General features: G+C 36.2%; 1 protein-coding gene across 1 annotated transcript; it reads left to right on the forward strand.

Annotated features, from left to right (window-relative positions):
* The first annotated feature begins 1,030 nt into the window (after positions 1-1,030).
* On the forward strand, positions 1,031-8,714 carry LOC128241617 (uncharacterized). The gene is made up of 3 exons (XM_052958630.1): positions 1,031-1,270; positions 4,176-4,457; positions 5,400-8,714. Exons 2-3 carry the CDS (start codon positions 4,263-4,265, stop codon positions 8,352-8,354), a joined length of 3,150 nt encoding a protein of 1,049 aa, XP_052814590.1. The 5' UTR covers positions 1,031-1,270; positions 4,176-4,262; the 3' UTR covers positions 8,355-8,714.
* The last annotated feature ends 10,452 nt before the right edge of the window (positions 8,715-19,166 follow it).

The following is a 19,166-nucleotide window of genomic DNA, read 5'->3' on the forward strand; positions in this document are numbered from 1 at the left end:
AAAAAGGCCGCATATTTAATTTAGCACCATTTCACCTATTAATCAGCGGGCTTGAAATTGTTGCCTATCAAACATAGAGCATACAATACATAGTTAATGTGCTTACTCATAATACTTTCAATGTTCCCAAACCTTCTGATTGCACAAATTGAAAACACGGTTTTCGTGTTTAGTTGATTTTAAGGCTAACTATATGTGGAAGGTTTTGGAGCGAGACTCTTTGACATGTTGAGATATTTTGTTGTAAAATATGGAATTATCGTTGTTGCTCTTCCTGCAAACGTCACTGTTTAGATTTAATTCGCAAATACTTACACACCTGCCGCTGTTGTTACCACTCAAATCGCCCTTGTTTACGACCCTGTTGTCGTTATTATCCGTATCACCATTTCCAAACATCTCGTCGTTGTTGTTTTTTATTATATGTCATTATGTGCCATCTCCCTATATCATTTTTTCAACTGCCGTAAGCGTACACGTCCAATTTTCAACCATATCGGTGTTGTCAATTCTCCCATCGCCAATTCTTATATTCCTGTAGTCATATCTACCTCTCTCTGTTACCACTCCAGTCGACTACCTCTCTTGTCGCTGTAAGATGCTTTCCCGTTATTATTTCGAGTGTCGAGGCCCTAACAACAACTCCCGTTAGTATTAGTGTCGTTGTTACAACTTCCCGGGTCTTTTTCAGTCACGTTTCAGTGTTTTAGATCGTCAATATTATATTTGTTTAGTGCGAGTGTACTTGATATATGTTGAATACCAAAGCAATGTTCAAATAATCGTACGTCAATCGTTTGCAGAAGTAATCAATAATAGCTTTTTCAAAAATCATTACTTGTAAAAAATTGGCACGTGGCTAATTAATAAACACTTCCAGCAGTCGACCATAGGTATCTGTGAAAGCTCATTTTTAGAAAATTACTACACATTAAATCCAGGGGAGATAGCCGTGAATGTGCTCTTGTAACGTGATCTGGTAAAGTGTTGAGTGCTCCAAATTGTGTGTATGTTGGTATGTTATTACATTTTGGCGGTATCACGCTGGTCAGCGGGCTTCTAGAGATACGTTACCCGTACTGATAGTATTGATTGTTTGAACTTAAATATAGATGTTTAAACTTAAATATAGATGAACAACATGAACAAGTGTTAAGGTGATCAATCGAAAACGATAACAGTCATGAACTTTTGGTTATAAAGTTTAAAGTTCCTTGTTCAGAGAAATGATGGGCGCAAGCTTGGAGAATCCACTTACTGCAATGTAAAGGTAACAACCTCTGTTCTTTATACCAAATCTAAGGTCAACATGATTACGTAAGCTTGTTTGTGTTTATTTTTTAGTTGTCTAGATTTTGCTATGATTTAGATTATTAATTATGGATATTGTTCTTATTTTCTTTTTTGTCATCAAAAAGTTTTCATTAAATTCAACCTAAAAAAACAATGACACATTTTCACAACTGTTTTACTAAGATACTTAGTGACCGTTAATAAAGAGGAGTTGAAACTTTGGTGTTCATGACTAGTCGATAGCTGGATGGATGGACGGACGGATGGATGTGGATGAATGGATATGGATGCATGGACGGACGGACGGACGGACAGATGGACGGACAGATGGATGGATGGATGGATGGATGGATGGATGGATGGATGGATGGATGGATGGATGGATGGATGGATGGATGGATGGACGGATGGACGGATGGATGTGGATGTGGATGGATGGATGGATGGATGTGGATGAATGGATGAATGGATGGATGGATGGATGTGGATGGATGGATGGATGGATGGATGGATGGATGGATGGATGGATGGATGGATGGATGGATGGATGGATGGATGGATGGATGGATGTGGATGTGGATGGATGGATGGATGGATGGATGGATGGATGGATGGTGGATGGATGTGGACGGACTGACGGACGGATGGATGTGGATGAATGGATATGGATGCATGGATGGATGGACGGACGGACGGACGGACGGACAGATGGATGTATGTGGATGAATGGATGTGGATGAATGGATGGATGTATGGATGGATGGATGGATGGACGGATGAATGGATGGATGTGGATGGATGAATGGATGGAAGGATGGATGGACGGACGGACGGACGGACGGACGGATGTGGATGAATGGATGTGGATGGATGTGGATGGATAGATGGATAGATAGTGTTTCACTGTAAGCTTACAGCCCATGAGTAATACATATTTTAAACAATATTATAGAGAATAAAACATTTCCGGTATGTAAAATGATAATTCTTATCTTATACGTTTTCATCAATTTCTATATCAGATGACAAAAGATGTTTTCAAAAGGATTAACAATTGAATGTGAGAAGATGCAATTCAATACATTTTTTGCAACGGAATATACAATTTTCAACAATAAAATTACAAGTGAAAAATTTAATTCGGTTGAATAATGAGTTATGAGAAATGTAGTTTTGCTTTAAAATATACATGGTTTGTAAAACATCAGATTGACAATAACTGTCTTATATTACGAAAGCTCACCTGAAAAAGTCGATATTCTCTACTCAATCTAAATACAACGCAATGTCTTTGATATCAAATTATGTCCTATCTCAAATTTAGGGGTATAAGTTTGCGTAGTAAGCAGGTAAACTTTTAACATTTAGATTCGACCAACGGCTTTATTTAAAAATGCACTCTTACTCCCAAGTAAGATTATCCACGATTTATAATTGTTTTAATATACCGAAAAGGATGAATGAATGTCGAAAACAATATTTTTATTAAGAATACCGAGTTTAATTTGAATGAAAGATGCGGAAAACACGGTCATTTCTACCTTATGAGATGATAGTTGATCGCAGTAAATCTTTTAGCACTCATCAATCATTCAATACTTTTGCGTTTTCAGCTTTTAAATTCACGGTTACAATCGTGTTATCAGTAATTAACATTTTCCATAAATACATTATTTAGTAAGTAGTTTAAGGTACATCACTCAAAATTAATGTTTGTTATATATGCGTTTGTATTGATTTTGAATAAGAGTGTCATTTCAAGCGATTGAACCATATCCACTTTACCAGTAAAATCCATATTTAACGGGATGTTTTAAATAACGACAAACAGGCTTGAACACGACCATGGCATTTATAGTTTATATACAAATATTGATCAACTTAATGCATAGGACGATTGCAACCGTCAATCACATTAATTGAGTACCGGATTTAAAGTGTTACATTCTTAATCCAGTGTGTGTATACCATGTGATAAATTACATCATATATGCTACGTCGGAAGGCAATATTTTGCTTAAAATAAAGACTTAAATCAAAGATAACTTTTCGCTCACTTCACCAGTTTAAATGAAACAAAGGCCAGTCTATGCAGTTTAAAAAGCCCCACTTTTGTTTTATAACTGGAGTTTGATATGGTGATTAGTTTCATCAAACACTTCGACAAACCTGTTTCCCAAACAATGTTTTGACAGTGCTCCGTCAGACGGCCGTATCGTGAAAAGGTTTGTCGAAGTGTTTGATGAAACTAAACTCTCAATCAAAATTTGGTCAAAGACCGAAGGCGTAAGCTGCATAGCGCTATGTTTCATTTAAAATGGTAAAGAAAATGAAAAGTTATCATTGTTTTAAGTCTCAAAATATTGCCTTCCGACGTAGCATTTATGACGCAATTTATCACGTGGTATACACACACTGAAATCTATATGTGTCTATTGGACACAATTCTTGATATACTATAGCATATTGTAATTATTCATACTGAATACTATGTTTCATAAATAGCTATGCCTGTAGTTTTGTATTTCACATGATGCTTGGGTATGAATTAATAAACATGTAACTCCATTTGAGATCTTCAAATCTAACCCATTCCGGATGTTGTTGTAAGAACTACACCAACAGCGGAACATAAAGGGCCGCACTCCCGTAAGTGAGGAAGGGCACCGAATGATCCCTTTAACTGATGCAAACTTTTTTCAAAAGTGGAAATTGCTCTTTCTTTTCTCGTTTTTTTTCTTTGGTGATTTTAAACTGATGTTCATTATCTCCCAATGAATGTCCCTTGCATTATTGATTATAAATGCTCACGGTCTTGTATGAAGTTTGTTTCATAATCATATGCTATCTTAGAATATGTATGCATTGTAATATAATTTCAGAAACGGTTTACGTGGACGAGATCAGCAAGATCAGGGCGATAAAAGTACTTTTATTGTTACCCTTGAGCGAAAGGAGCAAAACGGAATATGGATAACGTCAAGAAACGTGTGGATATGTTTGAAAAACTGTCCCGAGAACAAAACATTCCGAATGAGGTCGTTAAACTTAAGACTAAAACAACAAACCGCCCCGGAAAAGCAGTTCAACGGCGTATTTCGATGTTTGAAAATATGTCTGACAAACAGAATATTCCAACTAACGGATTGAAATCACAACCAAAGGTAAAAATTTCACCTTTTGAGCAGGTACGAAGTAATAAAACTGCGCAAGGACATTACAAAGTCGGCTCATATAATTATCATTACATTATATGAAGATATATACGAGCAATCATAATAGGAAATAGGTGAGGAGACTCTTGTATGCACTGTGCGATACCTAGTCTTTTGTATTCACATAAACATATCATAATAGAAACTGTTTCAATATCGTTCCTAAAATCTAAAATACAACATGCAGTGAAAAACAAAGAACTTCAAATTGTTCTCAACCATATCTATCTATCTATCTATCTATCTATCTATCTATCTATCTATCTATCTATCTATCTATCTATCTATCTATCTATCTATCTATCTATCTATCTATCTATCTATCTATCTATCTATCTATCTATCTATCTATCTATCTATCTATCTATCTATCTATCTATCTATCTATCTATCTATCTATCTATCTATCTATCTATCTATCTATCTATCTATCTATCTATCTATCTATCTATCTATCTATCTATCTATCTATCTATCTATCTATCTATCTATCTATCTATCTATCTATCTATCTATCTATCTATCTATCTATCTATCTATCTATCTATCTATCTATCTATCTATCTATCTATCTATCTATCTATCTATCTATCTATCTATCTATCTATCTATCTATCTATCTATCTATCTATCTATCTATCTATCTATCTATCTATCTATCTATCTATCTATCTATCTATCTATCTATCCGTCCCGTCCCGTCCCGTCCCGTCTCTCTCTCTCTCTCTCTCTCTCTCTCTCTCTCTCTCTCTCTCTCTCTCTCTCTCTTAAAGCAATTTTCACAAACAATTTTATGCGTAGCAATAAGGTTTTTTGTGTCTAATGGTTATATGTTTGTAGATAACTTTAGCCTGTCTATTTGGATTAAAATAAGGGTGAGTTTACTTTTAGTTTCAGAATGAAGTTGAAAAGACAAACAAATTCATTGAAGAATGTTTTGCCGACAAGACGAAGTGTCCGTTCGACGGTCGACTGAGACGACTTAACAAGACGGAAATAGACCACATAATTGCATTTTGCGATGGTGTTCAAATTCAGAAAGGGAGATTTGCAGATGATTTGTGTGGGTCAGTCCACTTCAACTCAAAAAGTCTTCCAGGACTTAATATCCCTGTTGCATTAAAAGACATACAGACCAAGAATGTCGACGCAAAAAACTCAATGAAGAATGAAGAAATGGCAGCAATTCTACGACATTTCGCGGTTGTGCCAACTTTTGCAAAGTATAAAAGTCCAGATGAAAACAGAATATGTTTCTTGTCAGCATTTATGATAAATGGTGACTTGGAAGAAGTTTTAAAAGATGATAATGTTCGTGCTATACGTCGTGAAAGCATTATTCTTTCTCGGAAGCTCCGGACTAAAATCATGTTACAAATTGCTCAAGGTATTGCGTTTCTGCACTCGTCCACAGAAAACAAAAAGGGTCTGCTACATCTTGATATAAAATCGGCAAATATATTCCTCGACTCAAAATTCAACGCTCGGATTGGAGACTTCGGAAATGCACGCGAGGTGAAAAGTCTGAAAAACAAACAAAAACCTGAGTGTGACAGTTATTATGGAACACATGGATATTTACCAGAAAAGATATCAACAATCTCGAAGGAACTAGACTATTTTGCCTTTGGTGTTACAATGTTGGAGTTGCTAACTGGTGAAAACCCTTGCAGTGTTGATTTCGGTCAATACTGTCAAATTCGATTGGAACAGTGTCGTAAAATAGAACAAATTGTTGAGCAGCTACAGGATACCTTGCAAAAGGGAGATCGTCGCCAAAGCTTGTGCAGTACAAAATGCAAAACACGAATAAACAATGTAACTGTTCATAAAATTGTAAAATCTGCAATTGCAACTCTAAACTGTTCCTGTGATGATGATGATAATACGTGCATTGAAAAGCAATGTCGAAACATGATGTCAGAAACACATGAAGAAATCATGACAAACAATATGTGTGAAAGTTGTTTGGAATTTAAACACGGTATAAAAACAAGCATTTCCGATCTTGAAAAACTCAAAGAAAAGTTATTATGTAGAAGCAGTCATCCTGAATGGCTTAGAGATCTTAAGGATAATGAAGAACTCTGCAAATGTTTTCATGGCAAAATGCATCGATTTTTTAAGTGGAAGATCAATAAAAATGAGATAGATATTGCACTCAACTGTCTCAAAGTAGTTTCATCTCAAAGCAATTTTTCATTTCAAAACGATGTGGTTTCCAAACTTTTGAACATTGTCAGGAAAAAAGATTTGTGTCGCTGGAACAAACCACCAGGTGACAACTGTGAGATATGTTTAATAAATCCGAGAATGTCATATTCAATAGACAGCGAAATGTTCGTTCATACAAAATCATGTGTGTCTCACATTATGGTCTGCAGTGAATGCGCCAATAGTCATTACCTTAACCCAGTTGAGTGTCATTCTTGCGACGATGGTCATCCGCTAACTTCTGGGCAAAATACAGCCGTAATTTGCATCGCTGGCGGGGGGGAAGGAGCAGATATCTTCCTAAATGATGCAATTAAAGTTAAACAAACGTTTCAAGACATGTTTAATTCACCCGACAAATACCATTTTCTAATCAAACCAAATGAAGAAACATATCAGAAAAGATTAAAGCGTGAAATTGAAGGGATTAACGAAAATGAAGATATATCCACCTTAATATTTTTCTATTCAGGACACGGGTCGCCAGAAAAGCTAGAGCCTTCTAACAAAGAAGTAATCACAAAAGACAAATTTGAAACATACCTTAAGAGGTTGCATTATGTCAGTAAGGTGTTCTCTTATTTTGACTGTTGCTTTCCATTTACAATCAACGGGAGTATGCAAAAGAGTGACTCTGAGAAAAGCTCTGTGAAAAGCTCTGAGAAAAACTTTAAGAAAAGCTCTGAGAAAAGCTCTAAGAAAAGCTCTGTGAAAAGCTTTCAATACAAGGCAGCCACCAATTCCACTGCGTGTAGTGTTTTGGAGGAAATGAAACAGAGTGTCTTTACAACGCTTTTTCTGCAAGCATTGAAGCTGAATACGGAAAAAATAAATTGCTTCCATGTAAAAGATTGTAAAGTTTGCATTCGATATAAAGAAAAGTTCATGGATAAGCTTTGCTACGTAGACTCTGACGACATTTTCAGTTATATAGAAGATCATAGAGTCCAAGGCGTGGACTTTACTCCTTCAAAGGCAACGACAGGGGGTGAAGTAATAAAGGAAGATAGGCTGTTTGTTCCAGCAAATAAACTTGTTAAATTGCAAGTGCGGTTGATATTGCCTAAACAAAACATAGAGAGAGATGAATTAAACAGCGATGAATATAGATATGTCAACCCCAGATTGGAATTTAATGACATACGCATTGGTCTATTCAAAGACATGTTCGGAAAAGATATCGGAGAAGACTTACACGAATACGCAGATGTCTTGTCTATTAAAGTTGCAGCGACAGGCAATGAATGTTTGAGTAGTAAGGATTTGTTTGAGATTTGGACCTCAAAGCGGCTTGTTGATGTTTCCCTTCGCAAGAACGACGATATTGAAGAAGGCCGTATTGGAATATTCATAGAAGTAGACGAACAAAAAAAACACCAAGATGGAATTGAATTGGTTCTCCAACATTTGTTTAATAGTTCGTATGACTTAAGGCACACGTCTGATAACAAAAAAACATTAACATTAACGTGTTGTGATTTCTGCAAGTATGTTGAATTGGGAAGTCCTTTCCATGACCTTTCATCGTACTTGAAACAAAGAGATGATTTCGAACAGACCAGTATTACACTGACTGTTCCATACAACTATTGTAAATTCGTTTGTTTCGAACTGAAAAATTGGAAGCGTTGAAAGAAAAACACGAAACGGTATTTTCTACGGCCTTTTCTTTGGCAACATATTTTGAGCAAAATAAAAGAATGCCACATCGGTAATAAAAAGAGTCTGCGGCAAAAAGTCCTTTTTGTCTGGTTTAGCAATTCGGATGCTGGGGGTCCGGTTGACTGAAATAGGTGTGCATGCTATACGGCTATCTAGTGACAGACAATGAAAATGAAAGAAAATTTAATTTAATGATGATGATATGTATGGTATACATTGAGCTCTGTTTTTATACATATGAGAATGTTTATGAATGTAGATGTAAAGATGTTGTGTATGTTTAAAGATGATGATGATGATGATGATGATGATGATGATGATGATGATGACGACGACGACGACGACGACGACGATGATGATGATGATGATGATGATCAAAATGCATGTTTATGTATTGTATGCACCAATCTAAGTTCAATAAATTCGTGTGTTTTGTAAAGGTAAATGTATTTCTTTGATGTTGTTGCCACTTGAGTACTGCTTTGTCAGAAACTTGTCGAAAATTAAAGATAAGGCTTTGATAAAAAATGATTATAGATGGTCGCACAAAGTGTTCAAACTGAAAGTGCAAAACAAACCTATAAAACGTTACGGACAAATATTTCAAACGACTGATTCTCGAGACGTACCAGGTATTCCAAAATGAGAACTCTGGTTGATCTACTAGTCGCAACGTATATGTATCACGGCAGTACATGTTCGAAAGTCAAACCGTTCTTGAATTCGTTTACATAAAATCGTTGACCGATGACTTGTTGACCTTAAAAACAGTTGGGGTCATCTACACGTGGTGAGAAGGCAACACCATACGTTGGCAATATCAGTGACAAGATGGAAAGCCCGATGTCTATAGAAGTACAAACTGTCAATCACATTTTAGCCGTGAGAAATGAACTTATAATGACTGTACAAAGCAGATAAATATAATTCTAAGTAATATGGTATTGTTCATCTCGTTGCAAACGTTGCGAAAGTTCACTTAAACTCGATATTAATGCATGGTTCTTTCAAACGGTTACACGTACATAGTTCTGGCTTCCATAACGTTAATGTAGATATTGATTTTTTTTATGATCACGTCCCAAAAGGAAATATATAACGTGTTCGCTGCAGTTCCCTTGTTAACACGTACTCAAACTACATGATTATTCCAAATAATGTTGTTCGGACAAAGTTTCTCCCCAAAAAGTACGAGTTCAGTACACACAAAACCGTGAGAAAAATATTATATACTTAAAGATCTTTGACAAACATGGCGACGATAATAAGTGGTCATTTTGAATGTGTTTTCATGTATTGCGTCATGTATAAGGTCAACTACTACCGTAGACCATATTTTGGTAAGTGCTTTCAACATGTGTATGTGAAACAAATATTAAGAACAAAGCAATGAATAGTGAGGGTGAATGTATCTTCAAAAAATATTTTCTCTGCTGTTAAGGTGAAAACCTTTTTGAACCATTAAAATGAACTAGCAACGATTAGGCTTAACTAGAGCTACACATGCTTTTATTTGGATCTGAATGTGCTTTACTGTAAGCATAATGCACCAGTCAATTGTAACCTCGGCCCCTCCCCCAGGTCCGGGGATTAGCGGGGACTTTGACTTTCAGCTAAGCCAAGCCCGGGTAAGAACCCTGCGAGGACGATTTGCTGGTAAAATCTCCGCCAAATGCCACGGACCCTAGGTAAGGCCCATTCCCCTCTGTTTAAGGCGCGAAGACAAAACCACCGCTATCACCCGGCACTGCGGGGCCACCTGGAAAGTAAAAACACGACCCATTTCCCCGGCTATCCCCGGTATACCCCCGGACATTGACTGGTGCATAATGAAGATAATAGAGACCTGGACTGGATTAAGTTTAGACCCTCTGAGGTTTGTTTATCTATAAGTATGCTTGACTGTATCAACAAAAGGAATCGTCAGACCCCGTGAAGGGTTCGTGTAGAAGCCTTCTGTGGTTCAGTATACCAATTGTTATGCTGCGTTGACACATGAAGGATTTCATTTGTGATTATTTTGAACTGATTTGGATGTAAAAGAGCCTTACTGCGATATGCTTGACACTAGATCAACTTCATTGCAGCAGAATTTAGATTTACAGGGCACTTAGAGGCCTTGATTTCTTTACACTAAATGGTCTCAAGTACATGAATTACAAAACTATTGTCAATTGGACACTTCATACATAGAGCTTTATAGAGCCTTTTTTTGTTTGGCACAAAATGTGTATTGGTCACACAGTGGACTTGAGAACAGTCTGTCTCTGGTGACTGTATGGCAGATATGGGTTGATGGTAGCCATAATGAGGTTGAATAAGCACTTGCTTGAAGCCGGTCTGGGGTTGTTAGATCATGAGTCGGCTTGTCTGTGACCACAATAAGGGTGAAGAGGGCCGCTAGAGACATATTTTGTCTGAAAGACACAATTTCAATTTGCGTCCTTCTTGGGGTTTGAGGAATTCAGTGGACATATAGAAACATGTTTTTGCTTTCAAAATACTGTTTCGACCTGGGGAAAGATGTTTTTTGGGTTGCTTGGTACTAGAATATTAACACATTAGTGTTTTGCACTGGATGCGCTTAAATAGGGACATTGCATGGTTGACTTCATTTTTTAATATAGGAAAAGAGATGAAATATATATATTAGCTGTTTTGCTATTGTATTAATGTTATGACTTCAAAAAACGATCATTTTATCAAAACAGCGCTGTCGACATTGACCATATTTAATTTTGAAATGCGTAGTATTATATGTCCATATGAAGTTCATTATGAAACAGTTATATCATCTAATCATTACGATATGTTGCGTTTTTATGCCAAGTATGCAAATTTGCACCTGTGGTATTTTAAAGACGCGTTTATATGGTAATCGATAACATTGACTTATTTAATAAAATGCTATAAGTTTGTGTTGATAAGAACATTAGACATACTAATGAAGCTAATTTTATTCACGTAAGATATCAATATCAGTATTTATTATAACTCTTATTCACTAAGCGATATTATGTTGCAGTAATTTAAGAGAAATAAAAACTGTTATCCTGTCAGAAAACATTTAAACTGCACGTATTAAGGTTAATTTGTCATTCTTAAAATAATAAGAATCAAAAATATTTCACTACCAAAGTATGAGCTGAACTAAACGTGTGATATATATCTTTTATTCCTCCATTTCTGAAGAGTTTAACATATAATTTATACACACATACAGTAAAATTCAATCATAGTAATGAATATGACTTATTTACAATTTTCTGACATAAGCTACATTCTAAACATGTGACAAACTGACTAGTGGTCAATTTTGCCTGTTATTATTTATTTTTTTGAGTGAATATTCTCTAGGTTTAAGTATGCTATTGAAACGATGCCATGCAAAGACCCAATTTTAGCAGATATGACAAAGATAATTTTATTTAGGGATTGGAAGAATCCCGTATAACACGTCTATTATTTTAGACTAATATCACGTTGTGATTGTTTCCACGTGAAAGATAAAGAACACCATACGTTGACAATATCAGTGACAAGATGGAAAGCCCGATGTCTATAGAAGTACAAACTGTCAATCACTTTTTAGCCGTGAGAAATGAACTTATAATGACTGTACAAAGCAGATAAATATAATTCTAAGTAATATGGTATTGTTCATCTCGTTGCAAACGTTGCGAAAGTTCACTTAAACTCGATATTAATGCATGGTTCTTTCAAACGGTTACACGTACATAGTTCTGGCTTCCATAACGTTAATGTAGATATTGATTTTTTTTATGATCACGTCCCAAAAGGAAATATATAACGTGTTCGCTGCAGTTTCCTTGTTAACACGTACTCAAACTACATGATTATTCCAAATAATGTTGTTCGGACAAAGTTTCTCCCCAAAAAGTACGAGTTCAGTACACACAAAACCGTGAGAAAAATATTATTTACTTAAAGATCTTTGACAAACATGGCGACGATAATAAGTGGTCATTTTGAATGTGTTTTCATGTATTGCGTCATGTATAAGGTCAACTACTACCGTAGACCATATTTTGGTAAGTGCTTTCAACATGTGTATGTGAAACAAATATTAAGAACAAAGCAATGAATAGTGAGGGTGAATGTATCTTCAAAAAATATTTTCTCTGCTGTTAAGGTGAAAACCTTTTTGAACCATTAAAATGAACTAGCAACGATTAGGCTTAACTAGAGCTACACATGCTTTTATTTGGATCTGAATGTGCTTTACTGTAAGCATAATGCACCAGTCAATTGTAACCTCGGCCCCTCCCCCAGGTCCGGGGATTAGCGGGGACTTTGACTTTCAGCTAAGCCAAGCCCGGGTAAGAACCCTGCGAGGACGATTTGCTGGTAAAATCTCCGCCAAATGCCACGGACCCTAGGTAAGGCCCATTCCCCTCTGTTTTAGGCGCGAAGACAAAACCACCGCTATCACCCGGCACTGCGGGGCCACCTGGAAAGTAAAAACACGACCCATTTCCCCGGCTATCCCCGGTATACCCCCGGACATTGACTGGTGCATAATGAAGATAATAGAGACCTGGACTGGATTAAGTTTAGACCCTCTGAGGTTTGTTTATCTATAAGTATGCTTGACTGTATCAACAAAAGGAATCGTCAGACCCCGTGAAGGGTTCGTGTAGAAGCCTTCTGTGGTTCAGTATACCAATTGTTATGCTGCGTTGACACATGAAGGATTTCATTTGTGATTATTTTGAACTGATTTGGATGTAAAAGAGCCTTACTGCGATATGCTTGACACTAGATCAACTTCATTGCAGCAGAATTTAGATTTACAGGGCACTTAGAGGCCTTGATTTCTTTACACTAAATGGTCTCAAGTACATGAATTACAAAACTATTGTCAATTGGACACTTCATACATAGAGCTTTATAGAGCCTTTTTTTGTTTGGCACAAAATGTGTATTGGTCACACAGTGGACTTGAGAACAGTCTGTCTCTGGTGACTGTATGGCAGATATGGGTTGATGGTAGCCATAATGAGGTTGAATAAGCACTTGCTTGAAGCCGGTCTGGGGTTGTTAGATCATGAGTCGGCTTGTCTGTGACCACAATAAGGGTGAAGAGGGCCGCTAGAGACATATTTTGTCTGAAAGACACAATTTCAATTTGCGTCCTTCTTGGGGTTTGAGGAATTCAGTGGACATATAGAAACATGTTTTTGCTTTCAAAATACTGTTTCGACCTGGGGAAAGATGTTTTTTGGGTTGCTTGGTACTAGAATATTAACACATTAGTGTTTTGCACTGGATGCGCTTAAATAGGGACATTGCATGGTTGACTTCATTTTTTAATATAGGAAAAGAGATGAAATATATATATTAGCTGTTTTGCTATTGTATTAATGTTATGACTTCAAAAAACGATCATTTTATCAAAACAGCGCTGTCGACATTGACCATATTTAATTTTGAAATGCGTAGTATTATATGTCCATATGAAGTTCATTATGAAACAGTTATATCATCTAATCATTACGATATGTTGCGTTTTTATGCCAAGTATGCAAATTTGCACCTGTGGTATTTTAAAGACGCGTTTATATGGTAATCGATAACATTGACTTATTTAATAAAATGCTATAAGTTTGTGTTGATAAGAACATTAGACATACTAATGAAGCTAATTTTATTCACGTAAGATATCAATATCAGTATTTATTATAACTCTTATTCACTAAGCGATATTATGTTGCAGTAATTTAAGAGAAATAAAAACTGTTATCCTGTCAGAAAACATTTAAACTGCACGTATTAAGGTTAATTTGTCATTCTTAAAATAATAAGAATCAAAAATATTTCACTACCAAAGTATGAGCTGAACTAAACGTGTGATATATATCTTTTATTCCTCCATTTCTGAAGAGTTTAACATATAATTTATACACACATACAGTAAAATTCAATCATAGTAATGAATATGACTTATTTACAATTTTCTGACATAAGCTACATTCTAAACATGTGACAAACTGACTAGTGGTCAATTTTGCCTGTTATTATTTATTTTTTTGAGTGAATATTCTCTAGGTTTAAGTATGCTATTGAAACGATGCCATGCAAAGACCCAATTTTAGCAGATATGACAAAGATAATTTTATTTAGGGATTGGAAGAATCCCGTATAACACGTCTATTATTTTAGACTAATATCACGTTGTGATTGTTTCCACGTGAAAGATAAAGAACACCATACGTTGACAATATCAGTGACAAGATGGAAAGCCCGATGTCTATAGAAGTACAAACTGTCAATCACTTTTTAGCCGTGAGAAATGAACTTATAATGACTGTACAAAGCAGATAAATATAATTCTAAGTAATATGGTATTGTTCATCTCGTTGCAAACGTTGCGAAAGTTCACTTAAACTCGATATTAATGCATGGTTCTTTCAAACGGTTACACGTACATAGTTCTGGCTTCCATAACGTTAATGTAGATATTGATTTTTTTTATGATCACGTCCCAAAAGGAAATATATAACGTGTTCGCTGCAGTTCCCTTGTTAACACGTACTCAAACTACATGATTATTCCAAATAATGTTGTTCGGACAAAGTTTCTCCCCAAAAAGTACGAGTTCAGTACACACAAAACCGTGAGAAAAATATTATTTACTTAAAGATCTTTGACAAACATGGCGACGATAATAAGTGGTCATTTTGAATGTGTTTTCATGTATTGCGTCATGTATAAGGTCAACTACTACCGTAGACCATATTTTGGTAAGTGCTTTCAACATGTGTATGTGAAACAAATATTAAGAACAAAGCAATGAATAGTGAGGGTGAATGTATCTTCAAAAAATATTTTCTCTGCTGTTAAGGTGAAAACCTTTTTGAACCATTAAAATGAACTAGCAACGATTAGGCTTAACTAGAGCTACACATGCTTTTATTTGGATCTGAATGTGCTTTACTGTAAGCATAATGCACCAGTCAATTGTAACCTCGGCCCCTCCCCCAGGTCCGGGGATTAGCGGGGACTTTGACTTTCAGCTAAGCCAAGCCCGGGTAAGAACCCTGCGAGGACGATTTGCTGGTAAAATCTCCGCCAAATGCCACGGACCCTAGGTAAGGCCCATTCCCCTCTGTTTTAGGCGCGAAGACAAAACCACCGCTATCACCCGGCACTGCGGGGCCACCTGGAAAGTAAAAACACGACCCATTTCCCCGGCTATCCCCGGTATACCCCCGGACATTGACTGGTGCATAATGAAGATAATAGAGACCTGGACTGGATTAAGTTTAGACCCTCTGAAGTTTGTTTATCTATAAGTATGCTTGACTGTATCAACAAAAGGAATCGTCAGACCCCGTGAAGGGTTCGTGTAGAAGCCTTCTGTGGTTCAGTATACCAATTGTTATGCTGCGTTGACACATGAAGGATTTCATTTGTGATTATTTTGAACTGATTTGGATGTAAAAGAGCCTTACTGCGATATGCTTGACACTAGATCAACTTCATTGCAGCAGAATTTAGATTTACAGGGCACTTAGAGGCCTTGATTTCTTTACACTAAATGGTCTCAAGTACATGAATTACAAAACTATTGTCAATTGGACACTTCATACATAGAGCTTTATAGAGCCTTTTTTTGTTTGGCACAAAATGTGTATTGGTCACACAGTGGACTTGAGAACAGTCTGTCTCTGGTGACTGTATGGCAGATATGGGTTGATGGTAGCCATAATGAGGTTGAATAAGCACTTGCTTGAAGCCGGTCTGGGGTTGTTAGATCATGAGTCGGCTTGTCTGTGACCACAATAAGGGTGAAGAGGGCCGCTAGAGACATATTTTGTCTGAAAGACACAATTTCAATTTGCGTCCTTCTTGGGGTTTGAGGAATTCAGTGGACATATAGAAACATGTTTTTGCTTTCAAAATACTGTTTCGACCTGGGGAAAGATGTTTTTTGGGTTGCTTGGTACTAGAATATTAACACATTAGTGTTTTGCACTGGATGCGCTTAAATAGGGACATTGCATGGTTGACTTCATTTTTTAATATAGGAAAAGAGATGAAATATATATATTAGCTGTTTTGCTATTGTATTAATGTTATGACTTCAAAAAACGATCATTTTATCAAAACAGCGCTGTCGACATTGACCATATTTAATTTTGAAATGCGTAGTATTATATGTCCATATGAAGTTCATTATGAAACAGTTATATCATCTAATCATTACGATATGTTGCGTTTTTATGCCAAGTATGCAAATTTGCACCTGTGGTATTTTAAAGACGCGTTTATATGGTAATCGATAACATTGACTTATTTAATAAAATGCTATAAGTTTGTGTTGATAAGAACATTAGACATACTAATGAAGCTAATTTTATTCACGTAAGATATCAATATCAGTATTTATTATAACTCTTATTCACTAAGCGATATTATGTTGCAGTAATTTAAGAGAAATAAAAACTGTTATCCTGTCAGAAAACATTTAAACTGCACGTATTAAGGTTAATTTGTCATTCTTAAAATAATAAGAATCAAAAATATTTCACTACCAAAGTATGAGCTGAACTAAACGTGTGATATATATCTTTTATTCCTCCATTTCTGAAGAGTTTAACATATAATTTATACACACATACAGTAAAATTCAATCATAGTAATGAATATGACTTATTTACAATTTTCTGACATAAGCTACATTCTAAACATGTGACAAACTGACTAGTGGTCAATTTTGCCTGTTATTATTTATTTTTTTGAGTGAATATTCTCTAGGTTTAAGTATGCTATTGAAACGATGCCATGCAAAGACCCAATTTTAGCAGATATGACAAAGATAATTTTATTTAGGGATTGGAAGAATCCCGTATAACACGTCTATTATTTTAGACTAATATCACGTTGTGATTGTTTCCACGTGAAAGATAAAGAAATAAATACTATATTTAAAGCCAACTTAGGATCTACCTTGCACGAAAACGAAAACACAAGACAGATAGGTAGCAGAATACAAGGCATTTCTATTACGTTGTAATATATTAATTGAAATTCAAGTAGGACCATTGTTGACAAATAAATACTGGCAAGGTTACACTCCACTAAATTACATGTACAAGTAACATAGACACAAGTAAGTAAACAGCTTAGAGATATGCATTTTTTTAACACGACTCTTCACAATGCTAAACCATATCACATATAGATATCACCAAATAATAATTGCAGAGTGTACTATGTTCCGTAACTTCAGGAGCATGTGATACAAGGCTTTTACTCTGATCAATAACAGGCAAGCTGGCGAAATGTTTGAACTCATCAAAACCTATCACTTCCATAAGCTCGTCAATGACCTTTTTTGGGGCTTTCTCCGATTTTTTACAATACCAGAGGGCATGGTTAGCTAAACTGTCCGTAAAATGTTCGCACTTTTTACATTTACTCTCAAACTGCCTTGAAATAGTCCAACTAAATAATCCCAAAACCTTATAACAGATCAGCTTACAATACGGGCGAGGTTCTGGTGACCGCCCAGGTTTGTCATACACAACTATTGATGCTGATGATACGCCCATTTGCTCCTGCACCGGTCGGCACGAGTTTATTTGTTTAGACTCTTAACATGCATTGTAAAAGTCTTTTTCCAAGACTGTTTTCCGGGAAATATACCACTTCTCCGATATTCATTCAAAACATATACAAGGTTGTATTTTTTGCCTAAATATATCCGGTACAAAGCCAAGCAATTTGCGAGTTGTCACCAAAGAGCACCAGTCTTTGAACAAAATATTTCTTGGCAAGAAACTTATCTGGTAGCCTGCACAATTGTCCAAAGAACTGTCATTTTTTATAGTCAACATTTTCTTCAACATATTCAATATTTAAGCAGGCCAATGCAAAGTCAGTATCTGTGGGTGCACTCAACTGTTGAATTTGTTTAATACATTTTCTGTGTGAAATTTCCAACAAATGCATGTCCGTCCTCGAAAAGTATGGACCACAGCGGGGAACCATAAAACCATAAATCGCAATCATAGATTGTCCTTAGAGTAAGAGGATTGAGTTCATTTGTGTTAAAACCACTGTGAATAATTGAACTTAATGTCCCCCTCAACTTCGTGACCGCTTCCGTATTGAGCGATCCAGATGACATGTGGTTATCGCACACTAGCCCGAGATGTGTGTATGTCTCAACCTCCTCTATGCGTTCTTGGCCTATCGTCCATAATCGTTTCGGTACATCGCGACGATTTTCATTAAAAACAATCACCGCACATTTTGAGTTGTAATCGAAGCGCCACTTGCAAAAATACGCATAGCATATGTGCAACATTGCCTGTAACGCGTTCTTTGACAAAGCAATCAGAATCATACCGTCCGCCACGTTTGGACTGCTGAGGCTCAGTCCATGCATAACGAAACCAAGTCTTGACTGTTCGAGCTTTTCTATAAGCCCATTTATGTATACAAAATAGCACTGCGGGGAACTTTTGCCACCCTAACAGTCCAGTATGTTACCACTAGACCACGGATACGCCACATGCAGTTTTATTTTGGCTGTGCATAAATATTGTTGTAAATCCACGTGACTTGTGGCGTTATTTTCCTTTACCGCGTGAAGCAAAACAAACATCGATTTAACTTTTCTAAAGACTGCCCTTCGCCTATTTTGTTGAAATGTAGCCTATGCTAATCCAGCGGAAAACTGTTTTATTTACATAGGTATTAGGCTTCTATCGTCAGTTTAGCCATTTGAACAATAAATAACCAAGTATCATT

Source organism: Mya arenaria, chromosome 7 (genome assembly GCF_026914265.1).
Source record: "Mya arenaria isolate MELC-2E11 chromosome 7, ASM2691426v1".
NCBI lineage: Eukaryota > Metazoa > Mollusca > Bivalvia > Myida > Myidae > Mya > Mya arenaria.